Source organism: Ochotona princeps, chromosome 22, assembly GCF_030435755.1.
Source record: "Ochotona princeps isolate mOchPri1 chromosome 22, mOchPri1.hap1, whole genome shotgun sequence".
Classification (NCBI taxonomy): domain Eukaryota; kingdom Metazoa; phylum Chordata; class Mammalia; order Lagomorpha; family Ochotonidae; genus Ochotona; species Ochotona princeps.
The window spans coordinates 15,348,883-15,361,157 of record NC_080853.1 but is presented as its reverse complement, the minus strand read 5'-3'; the positions used below and the strand labels follow the sequence as shown (position 1 = coordinate 15,361,157).

Here is a 12,275-nt window from a genome sequence, read left to right as displayed (position 1 = left end):
GCTTAATCTATTGTACCACAACATTGACCCCAACAGTATTGAGTTTTAAAAACCCCTTTAGTGAAGTAGGAGAATGTTAAAAATGGATTCTTGAGGCCACCGCTGGATTTCAGTTTGGTCATTTGCTGGCCATGCTTTAAATCAGCAGCTGTGCCAGATGCTGTAGAAAGGCAGGAGAGGAGGAAGCAGTCGTTCCACACTTGGGTAGCAGACTGGGGAACTGGAGTCAATGGCAGTATTGAGAGAGCCCTGTTGGGTTTCAGAGGTTTTGAGATATGGACAGTAACAGAGGCAGTGCTCCTCTGTGTGGAGGATGATGCTGACTTAGAGACAATTACTCCGTCGACTGTAAAGGTGACATTGCACATGAAAGGTTCCATGTGTGTTTTAGTCTCAGCAGACTGCCTGAATCCATGGACAGTTCTTTGTCTTCAGTAAACTTTACAATTTACCTTTAAAATAGAAATTTCTCATGGAACTTTGAGGGTTCTTATACCTTTGGAGAATGTACAAGCTTAGAAATCTTTTCACACCCGGAGATTTCTTCAGTTTTCTTCCCCAGCTGCAAGAGCCAACAGTGTTCCAAAGTTGCCTGTCCTTGGAAACACTCAAGGTGTTGCTTGACTCACATTGGATCAGTTCGGTTGTGGAATGATTTAGAAAAGGTCGATGCAATGAAACTAAATAGAATGGTGCTAGCATTTTTTGAACACCTGTTCTATAACAGCAGCATTATTGGCTGCTTTTGCTGACACCTATTCCATGAGTTTGATACTGTTTTCATAGTGCAAATTAGAAACAAGAAAATTATAGACAAGGAGTGATGGCCCCAGGAACCAGGGCTGTATGAGGTTCCTGTAGGTTCAGATACTGCTGCTGCCTTGGTGTCTGGCTCATTTTGGAGCATCACTGGGCAGAGTGGGTTCAGCTAAATGGTATAGTAATGCTGCCTAAGGAGAAATATTGGTATGTAGAGAACTCAAACTCATCTGTGTGGCATTAAACCAGTGTTCTTATTCATACTTTCTTCTGAAAACACATGGCTTCCATAGACAGATGATGGAGTGAATTTATGAGCAGGCTACCCAGTTTTCCCAGACCTTCATGTCATCCAATTACTCCATCTTTTCAGAGTTTGATATTTTCTGTCACTTCTAAAGCTGGGTGATCTTAGACATGGTATCTGACCTCTCTGAACTTCAGATCCGCTCCGTACAGTATGCTGTCAGTTAGATAGAATACCTTGTGGAGCTGCAAGCGTTTCTTGGGATAATGCAGAAAGTGTTATCAGTGGGCCAACATAGGATTTTTATTTGCCCTCTTAGTGTGAATATCAAATATTCTTAGTTTCTGTAAGTGAACTTGGATTTTATGCAAGGCTGGAGGTCATAGTTGAGAATGTGATGGTCTAGGCCCAGCCGCCCTGGGTGGGGAGATCGAGGGACAGGTGGAAGATAGACAGAAGGTGCACCGTCTGAGGACAGTAGAATGTTGGCCACCTGTAGTGTCGATCCTGTCTCTAAGAGGGAGAATGGTTGCACGAGTCAGGTGAGAGGAAAGAAGCACCATGGCTAGAAGCTGAGCTTATCTGAATTTAGAGGTAGAAACTAGCTTATTTCCTAGCTTTTTTTCAATGGCTGTATGACTGCTATGTGTCATAATTGTTAGGTTTGGAGCAGTGGTGGTCCTTGTTGGCCTAGCTGCCTTTCAGAACTGTTATTGTGATGCCTTTGGGAGGTATACTCCAGCTCGCCCCCTCTTCCCTTGTCTCCTCATCCCCTTTTCCTAGGTACTCTGGGGATATGGAGGAACAAGCTATTCAATACTTTCATCAGAGAGGGAGGCTTGACGGTGGCCACACCAAGTAGCAAGACTGAGCACTTTGGAGGAGAGCCTAGCTTGTGGGAGTTGGGATGCTCTGGATGGCACTTCTGGTGCTCCCAGTTGGCTTCCAGCTGAAAAATGAGAATCATTAGAGGCCGTCCCAGATCTTTGAAGAGAGATGGGTGGAATAAAAACTCAACTGTAGCAAGATTATTTTAATAATATATTCCAAATTGGAAAGGGGACAGCTAAAGGCAGGGAGGCCATTGGGGCGGTGGTCTTGACCTGCATCGTAAATGGCAGATCTTGGTGGTCTCCAAAGCTTTGTACTTGGAAGATCGTGCCAGTAGAAAATTTCAACAGGGAAGTAGGGAGTGTGGGCAAGAGGAGCCCTGTAGGAAAAATATTAATTCATTTTTAGAGGTCTTCAGTTTGCAGGAATAAAATGGAGACATGGGATGGTGATGGCTAACCACACTCACTGCAGTCCTTGAAACAGGGTGGTAAAGGACAGAAAAGTCAAGTCTTTTTTTAAAATCAGTTTGGTTTGAATCTTGAAAGGCTCTGAGTGGCAGAAAGCAGTACCAAGGACTCCCACTAGGAGGCAGAACGCATTGGCTTGTTAGACCTAGGCTAAGCTCCCTGTCTGTGGGCTTGATGCTCTCCTGAAGGTGTGTTGGGAAAAGCAAAGACAGGTCCAGCTAAGGCCATTGCAGCGCCAAAACTCAATGCTCGAGTGTCCCGAAATGAGTGAGTTTTGTTCCTGTATGTGACTATTTCTTTGCAATAGTTATTTTTTCTGCCTTCTTCAGTGTATTTAACAACTACTGATTGAGCACTTCTTTAGGTTCTTGAAAGTAAAGTTATGTAAATTTTATTTTTGATTCTGTGTTCATATTTTAAGCTACTTTTTATCATTTTAATGCTTTTGGGGATAAATGCCTTTGTGGGTCAGATCACACACTATGCATTAATGAGATAACTGCTGTGTGTGAAATATCGTTAGGTGGTTCGTGTTAAATTATATACTAATAGATTTTCCATTTGAAAATATAATTATTTACTTTGTAGTGCAGGGCTGTAAAAATGTCCATACAAGCTGAAAGTCTGCAAAGTGATTTAATCATCGGCAAAGGAAAATGGTGTAGTGACTTTTAAACATTTTTTGCCAAGTTAAAGGGTAGTAAAACTTATAGTATTTTTTTAAGATTTATTTCTTATCTTTTTAAAGATTTATTTTTTATTACAAAGTCAGATATGCAGAGAGGAGGAGAGACAGAGAGGAAGATCGTCTTTCCAATGATTTACTCCTCAAGTGACCACAACAGCCTGAGCTGCACCTACCTGAAGCCAGGAGCCAGGGGCTTCTTCTGGGTCTCCCACATGGGTGTAGGGTCCCAAAGCTTTGGGCTGTCCTCGACTGCTATCTCAGGCTGCAAGCAGGGAGCTGGATGGAAGCAGGGCCCCCAGGATTAGAACTGGCACCCATATGGGATCCTGGTGTGTGCAAGGTAAGGACTTTAGCCACTAGGCTGTTGCACTGGGCCTGGATAGTAAAACTTAAGTTGTTTAGTTTATGGTTACTTGTAAAATTAAAAACATTAAAATCGGTGTGTTTTCTGTGCAACAAGCATTTCAGTTTGATAGGTTGCTTCTGTCATTAATGATACAGAGCAGGTTTTTTTGTTTGTTTTCATTTTAATTCATTTTATTTGATAGTAGAGAGAGAAAGAACTGGCCCTGCACCTGCTGGTTCATCTCCCAGGTGCTGAGGAACTGAGAAATTAATCAGGGCTGTGTCCTCTGTGGGTGGCAGGGACCCCAGTCCTGGGGGCTGGGACTCCGACCTGGGTGCTGTGCTGGGGAAGGTAGAGGTGAGAGCTGCCCCAGTGCAAGGCTCTTTGTTACGCCTCTGCAGATGGTGACGCTTGTTCCTAGTTTGAATCAGCTCCCACAGCTGGTGCTTCCGGTGCTGTGAGAGCTCTGCTCTAGGATGCAGCTGTGGTCAGTGCTGCTTCCTCCGGGACCTTTGCATCCTCTTCATCTTCACTCCTGTCTGCACTGGTGAGGATAAGTTCAAGTTCATCCGGCACGTGCTAGTGGTGGCCCTGGCAGCATCCCATAGCTGTGTCTCTCTCTCTCTTTTTTTTTCCCCCCCTTTATGTGACAGGTTTCCCCTCCATTTATGTGACAGGTTTCAACTCCAGCTTTAGCTTTATTTGGTTTTTGTTTCTTTGCTGGTCTTTTGTTGTCTTTGCAATTCCTGATTTGACCACTGTGAAACAAGGAGGCAGCACAACTAAGCGTTCTTCTGCCTGAGCTGAGTGAGATGTGTGGTGAGCAGTCACTGACTGAAGATGTGATGTGGTTGCTCACTGATTAGGCCTAAAGGTGGCAGTGTAATTTGTACTCCCTATAGGTACTCGAGTTAACAGGCCATGATAACTGAAGTTTGAAATGTTGTTGGCAAACTGGTGTCCTTGACATAGTTGTTGTAGCAGATCTCTAAATGATGGGGTCTCCACCGCCAGGTAACAAAGAAAACATTAAGAAAAATGAAAGGTGTGGTGTTGGTATCGCCTTTGCTTCCAGCATGGTTCGGTCGCTTTGTGTGTAAGATAGAGAAGAGGAGCTGCGTGGTTGGTTCCAGAAGAAAAAGTTGAAGCAAAAGGTGTTGCTAGGTTCTTACGTGCCTAGCATCCTAGAGAATGCTTCTGTGCTGCTAAACAGTTGGAGTCCATAGGAAGGAGCACAGCTATTAGGAGTGTGGATGAGCTGTTTAATCTCCCTGGGCCTTCGTGTTCTCATCTTTAAAGGGGAGATGCCATGTGGTACTGAATGCAGAGAAGCCTGGACACGTCACCACGCTGGCCCCTTAGTACAGATTTTTTTTAATGTAACTTGTCAACCTCAACAGTGGTTCATTTTTAAAATGGTAGCTTTAAGTATTTTCTCTGAGTTATATTAGTTACATTTCTCAGTTAGGGTTTATTTATCTTAAAGTAAATCTAGGTTTGCTTAGCATCTAAAGGTGCGGTCTAAAGAATGTATAGAATTTTTGACACAGTATTATTGATGACTTTCTCCTATTTTCTGAAATTATTCCTGGAAAGCATTAACTATCTTATTTGTATACAGTGTTTTCTCTGTAAACCCTCACACACATTGGTTTGCTTTGTTATTACATCGTTTGCACGTTTTCTTACCATTTTACTTCTGTTAAGCTTTAAAAAAAATTTTAAAGGCAATGAAATTTTTGATGTTTGCACATTTCACTTTCAGATGAATGTTTTTGGTAGTATTTTCTGGAAAGTCAGTTTGAGAAGACATCAGCCTTTCTTTTAACTCTTTTCAATAAGTCAGTTTAAAATAACTGGCATATAAATTACTGTTAAACCATTTCTAGAAACTTGGATTGCTTCTGCCCTGTTTTTACATGTGGCCCACTGTGTGTGTGCATAACCCAGTGCAGAGTATGTGACTCAGATTGGTTACTGTTTCCTTCCCCCTAGCAACAGAAGAGAAGAAATCTCTGAAGCGGACTTTTCAGCAGATACAGGAGGAGGAGGATGATGACTACCCAGGAAGCTACTCTCCCCAGGATCCTTCCGCTGGACCCCTGCTGGTAGGTCTGACCCTTAGAAGAGCTTCTACCTCTGGTTGAGGATTACAGTCACAAGGTGGCGCCAGTAACCAATGTTACGGACTCACCGTAGGGCACAACCCTGCCCCAATGCAGGATCCCACCCAGTGAAGTCAGCCAGCCAGTAGGCTTCACTTTGTCCTTGTGTGTCGTGATCTTGCAATGGGTTTATTTTATGAAAGTGTTGGACCTATTTTTTTCACTCCAAAAAATTAAAAATATTCTTAAAAAATGATTTTTGTGAGAGAGTAACGTTGCATACACATGCACAAATGTTCTGCCGTGGCTTATCTCCACTAGCGTGATGGTTTTATCGGTGAGCACCACGTACTATGGAAGGACAGTCTGTGAAGAAATTGGTCTTCAGGGCCTGGCAGCGTGGCCTAGCAGCTGAAGTCTTCGCCTTGGACGTGCTGGGATCCCATATGGGTTCCGGTTCTAATCCCGGCAGCTCCCTGCTTGTGGCCTGGGAAAGCAGTCGAGGACAGCCCAATGCTTTGGGACCCTGCACCTGCATGGGAGACCTGGAGGAGGTTCCTGGCTCCTGGCTTTGGATCGGCACAGCACTGGCCATTGCGCTCACTTGGGGAGTGAATCAGTGGACGGAAGATCTTCCTCTCTATCTCTCCTCTCTGTATATCTGACTTTGTAATAAAAATAAACAAATCTTTTTTTTTTTTTTTTAAGATTTTTTTTATTATTATTGGAAAGCCGGATATACAGAGAGGAGGAGAGACAGAGAGGAAGATCTTCCATCCGATGTTTCACTCCCCAAGTGAGCCGCAACGGGCCGGTACGCGCCTGTCCGAACCCAGGAGCCTGGAACCTCTTCCGGGTCTCCCACGTGGGTGCAGGGTCCCAAAGCTTTGGGTTGTCCTCTACTGCTTTCCCAGGCCACAAGCAGGGAGCTGGATGGGAAGTGGAGCTGCCGGGATTAGAACCGGCGCCCATATGGGATCCCGGGGCTTTCAAGGCGAGGACTTTAGCTGCTAGGCCACGCCGCCGGGCCCAAAAATAAACAAATCTTAAAAAAAAAAAGAAATTGGTCTTCAGCCAGTTGTTTGCATTATTTGACCCTTTATGTAAATTCCTGACCTCTGGTTGGTTCATTTCCTATATTCACAGTCAGAACAAGTGAGGCTGGAGGAGCAGATGAAATAACATGCCCATTTGAATCCAGGCCTGTTTGACTTTGGTTCCTACACCCTTCTCATTGGTTCACAGTGCCCCTTCGTTTGCCTAAAACAGCTTTACGATGTTATACATAGGTGTATTTAAAGCGTATATAAATAGGAAATGTTCCAGTTTGTGTTTTGTTAACATGATTAATTAAGGTGGATATTAAATGACTGTGGAGTGAGGTCATATACACATGAGTTTAAAAAGCAGTGAAGAGCACCGTCTGGATGATCAGACTTTAGGATAATCCAGCGGCGACTGCAGAGTCAGCTACTCCCAGGTCACGGGGACCTGCCTGACCTACCATCATGGTCTGTTTTCTCCTTTTGATATACACAGTGTTTGTGGTCTTGGTTTGCTTTCTTATTTTTGCTCCTTTGTATTTGTGTCTAATGAGTTTAACACATTTAATTTTGGAAGTGATTTTTGTTTTGTAAAGCAAGCCCAAGAGAACTCAGATAACACACCATTGTCAAACACAGATTTTTTTATTTATATATATATCTATATAAATATATAAATATAAATATAAATATATATATATATATATATATATATATATATATATACCGTTGTTCTATACTAAAGATCATTATAATGCCTCATTTAAAATTAAGGAATATAAACCAGGCTCCATTTTTATTTAAAGATTTAGTTGTTTGCAAGGTAGAGTTAGAGATGAAGGCCTTCTGTTTGTTGGTTCTTTCCCCAGATGGCAACAATAGTCAAGAACCAGTAGCTTCGGGCCCGGCGGCGTGGCCTAGCGGCTAAAGTCCTCGCCTTGAAAGCCCTGGGATCCCATATGGGCGCCGGTTCTAATCCTGGCAGCTCCACTTCCCATCCAGCTCCCTGCTTGTGGCCTGGGAAAGCAGTTGAGGACGGCCCAATGCTTTGGGACACTGCACCCGCATGGGAGACCCAGAGGAGGTTCCAGGTTCCTGGGTTCGGATAGGCGCGTACCGGCCCGTTGCGGCTCACTTGGGGAGTGAATCATCGGATGGAGGATCTTCCTCTCTGTCTCTCCTCCTCTCTGTGTATCTGGCTGTAATAAAATGAATAAATCTTTAAAAAAAAAAAAAAAAAAGAACCAGTAGCTTCATACAGTGTGTGACCCAAATAACCATCTGTAACAGCTTCATACACCATTGTCACAGATGGTTTACTGCTGGATTGCTACACTGATGCTTGACATTATTTTTTTATTTTTTGTAAGATTTATCTTATCTTTATTTGAGCAGAATTACAGGGAAAAGGAGAAACACAAAGAGGTCTTGCATCTATTGGCTCATTCCCCAAATGGTTGCAGTGGCTGGAGCTTAACTGATCTAAAACCAGGAGCCAGAGCTTCTTCCAGTCTCCCACATCAGTGAGGGGTCCAACGACTTGGGCTGTCCTCTGCTACTTTTCCAGGCCATAAGCAGTGAACTGGCTCTGGAAGTGGAGCAGCAGACTCTTAAACTGGTACCCATAGGTGATGCCTGTGCTGTGGGTGGAGGCTTAGCCATGGTGCTAGCGCTGACTCCATTTTCTTAAATTACCAAAAATGTGTTGTTTAAAATGCTTTGAAAAATGATGTATGCAGAATTTCATTAGTGTCTTATAGAATCCATATACCTTTGGAATCCACATTGCTGAATTCTGTATTAGCCCTTGGCACAAGAACAGGTGTTTGTTTTTATTTTTATTTTTATTCATTTTTTTTGTAATTTATTTTTAATCCAAAGTCAGATTTACAGAGAGAAGGAGAGACAGAGGGAAAGATCTTTTGTTCACTGATTCACTCCCCAAGTAGCGCAGTGGCCAGAGCTGAGCTAATTCTAAGCCAGAAGCTTCTTCTGGGTCTCCCATGCAGGTGCAGGGTCCCAAGGTTTTGTGCTATTTTCCACTGCTTTCCCAGGCCACAAGCAGGGAGCTGGGAGGGAAGTGGAGCAGCTGGAATACACAGCGGCACCCATTTGGAATCCCGGCACAAGAAAGGTGAAGACTTTAACCAATAGGCTGCCATGCTGGGCCCAGTACTGAGCAAAGCTGAAGTCAGGAGCTTCTTCTAGGTCTCTTATGTGAGCAAGACTGGCCCAAACATTTGGGTCATTTTCCTGTGCTTTTCTCAAGCCATTATCAGGGACCTAGATTGAAAGTAGAACAGCAAGGACTCAAACCAGCGTCCATTTGGGATGCTGGAGTTGCAAGTGGCAGCAGCTTTATTTCCTATGCTGCGGTCCAAGACCCAAGACCAATTAAAAAGTAATAACTCCAGAATGAATGTTCTTGAAGGTTGCCTTTGCCTTATTTAACATCTGATAATTGTCTTTAAGTCACATATGTCTTAATGGATAATGTTGGTGTTTCCACTTCACAGACAGAGGAGCTCATCAAAGCTTTGCAAGATCTAGAAAATGCCGCGTCAGGGGATGCTACTGTCCGACAGAAGATTGCATCTCTGCCCCAGGAAGTGCAAGATGTTTCTTTATTGGAAAAAATAACAGGTGAGAAGGTAGAGCTTGGATGTCAGGAAAAACAGACATCTCTATTATCCTTTCACAAAGCAGCAAATGATAGGATGGGCTTAGGTCTTCAGTGTAGACTGCATGTGTTGGGACTCTGCTACCTTGGGATTTGCAAACGTAACTCACTTGATGAACAAAAAAGCTCCTGGAATAGTCAGTTTTCATGATAGTTCTGAAAACTACTGCAGAAATCATGGTATGTCCCTCTAAAATCTCCAATGTCTGCTTAAGACAGAATAAGTTGTGGGAGGGACGCTCAGAACCCTCTCGCACTGAGATAAACTGATCTATGATGCAGACCAAGTGGTTAATACACCCCATACACTGTTAACCCCTGACCGTGATTTGGTGTCAGAAATTTTAGGTGTTGTTAGTTTTGTCATTTTTTTCTTTGATGCTGATAACCCCTAATTAAACAGGGCAGTTGACATAATTCCTGTTTTCCACATAGGAAATGGGAAGGAAAGAATGAAGCATGTACTAACCATTATAGGAGGATGCCCTGTGCCTGCTACAGATTACTGTCATAATAACCTTTGAAGTTCACTGCAGGTGCAAATCTGCATTGTATCAGAGGAGGCTAAGCCTCTAGATGTGGGTGTCTTGCCCACAGTCACACGAGTGTTAAATCTTGGGATTCCAACCTTTTCTGCAACACCCATGACACAAGCTTGGGCCTTTCACTCTACATTCTTCTGAAGGCCATGATTTTTTCCCTGCAGTTCCCTCAACTTGACTGCTTCCCAGACTTCTTCCAAATCCATCAAGAAATTAAGGTTACTCAGCAAGTATTTATTTAATTCAGCAAACAGGTGAGGATTGTTCTATCATAGGCTCCTGTGGTGTCCCCACCATATTCCTGCGGGGCTAAAGTACCAAGAAGCAGGAGTTTGGGGGCAGAGGATGACTGAGGTGGTCAGGGAAGCCTTTGCTAAAGAGAGACCACAAAACTTAGGAAGCAATCTTTTTTTTTTTTTTTAAATTTATTTATTTTTATTGGAAAGACAGATTTACAGAGAGAAGGACAGACAGAAAGCTCTTTGTTCCTCTGGTTCGCTCCCCAAGTGGCCATGGGGAGCTGGATGGGAAGTGGAGCCGCCAGGACACGAACCAGCACCCATATGGGTTCCCAGCGGTTGCCAGGCGAAGATTTGGCTGCTAGGTTGTCACACTGGGCGCAGGAAGCAATCATAGGAGCTGTGGGGGAGAAGCATGTGTCACCAGTTGGGGGAATAGTACATAGGAAGCCCTGGGAGCCAGAGTGGTTGGTTGGAGAATATAGCACAGCCCTTTCTGGGTGGGGCTACAAACTTTTAACCACAAACCCTCGTTTTCTTCCAGCGTTTAAGTCAGTTGTTTTTTTCTGTTAATCACTTGAGAGGCCAAGAGATGGGCAGAGAAAGAGAAAGCTGTCCTCCTGCTGGTTCACTCCCCACATGCCTGCAGTGACCCTGAGTCAGGTCAGAAATAGAAGCTAGGAACCCCACCAAGTTTTCCATGTGGGTGGGAGGAATCCAGTTACCACCCCCCTGGCTTCCCAGGATCCACAGCAACAGGACACTGGGGTCGGAAACCGCTGCCAGGTGTCAGAGCCAGGATCCTTATCAAGGGAACTCAAGTCACCACTGCTATAAACCTTATTCTTTCGATCAGAATCAATAAATGCAAAAAATTGAACACCAATTGTATAAACATTATGGTATATTTTTACCTCTCATTTTGTTCTAAATGTCTTAGTTAGCCTGTATTTTAAATACTTCCTTTTGGTTCTTAGTTTTGGCAAAATGTGCATTAACATACAATGGTAAAGCACACAGGACATCAGAATGTACTGTTCAGTGGTGGGAAGAGCTTTTACCTTGTTGTGCCACCTGTTTCTAGAATTCCTTTCATCTTGTAAAGCAAAGTCTGTATCCTTTAATTAAACAGCTTCATTTCCCCTTCTGCCCACCCAGTTGCAGCCCACATTCTTAAATCCACTTTTTCATCTGTTCCTTCCCTGTACCCTGCAGCTGATGTATGACTGAAAAAAGTTGCATCTTTGCTAAATTTTTCTTCTTTGTCTAATGAACCTGCTATTTTCTCTTTTTTCTTCTTACCTTGCATCATTACATCTTAGAAGAGGGGAACACCCCCATCTGCTACTTTGTTCCCCAGATGCTGGCAACAGCCAGGGTGGAGTCAGGCCTGAGCCCAGAGCCAGGAGCTCCAGCCATGTCTCCTTTGTGGGTGACAGTCCTGCTTACTGGAGGCATCATTTTGTCTCTGGAAAGGTCATTCTGAATAGTATTACAAAAATAAAAGCCTAATTCCCATTTTCTCAGGAGGAGAAATTTTTTCTTAACTCCTATCTTGCTGTAGCTGCTCTATCATTTTTCGGTTCTGTTTCCACTTTGGTTCTTTCTCTTCTCTCCTTTAAAAAAAATTATCTTTGATGTTGTTGAAGTAATTGATAAGGATGTGTGCCACGTGGACTGCTGATTAGGGTAGGGAGGGTCAAGGCGTGGGGGAAAGTGGGTGGGACAGATGCTTGCAATTTTCTTTCTCCTACTTGGGGTTGCAGTGGGGAGGAAGGAAAACGGGAACCTGCTCCCAGCAGCCAAACCACAAACGGCTCTCAGAGTTGCTAATGAGTTCCCTGTTAAATTCAGGAATTCTCTGCCCTCAACCTCATTTCTTTCCTCTTCCTTAAGATACTTCCTCCCTCAGCCTGGAAGACAAAATATTGCCTCGCCTCTCCTTCATGGCCTTGTCCCAGTCCCTGGGGTCTGTGTCTCTGTGTCAGGAGGAATTTCACAAATGGAGTAAGTTAAGCATGTGGAGATGACGACATTCTCTCAGGTTGTCTAGAGGGGGCACTTCTGTAACCACAGGGTCCTTGTAAGAGGTGGGCAAAGGGAAAGACAAGGAGGAGGAGATTTTGGTGCTGAAGCAGAGACGTGCTTGGGGAGGTGCCAGGGTAGTACAGGGATACAGGCTGCAGGTTTTCAGCCACTGGCTTTGCGGTGGTTTGTTGCAGCAGTTCCCACTACATTCCTGCTGGCTTCTCAGGCACCATTGCCTTTTAGGCTTCCTGCTCTTTGTTCACTTCTGTGAGCTCTTCATGCTGGCCACTGGCCTTC

General features: G+C 44.0%; 1 protein-coding gene across 3 annotated transcripts in view; it reads left to right on the top strand.

Annotated features, from left to right (window-relative positions):
* RPRD1B (regulation of nuclear pre-mRNA domain containing 1B) overlaps window positions 1-12,275 on the top strand; it is a 55,965-nt gene that overhangs the window by 16,756 nt on the left and 26,934 nt on the right. For 2 of the 3 annotated variants that reach the window (XM_058679556.1, XM_058679558.1), the window contains exons 4-5: window positions 5,337-5,449; window positions 9,006-9,132. In XM_058679556.1, coding sequence (XP_058535539.1) covers window positions 5,337-5,449; window positions 9,006-9,132 — 240 coding nt within the window. The remainder of the gene's footprint in view (window positions 1-5,336; window positions 5,450-9,005; window positions 9,133-12,275) is intronic. The other variant, XM_058679557.1, reaches the window with a different exon arrangement.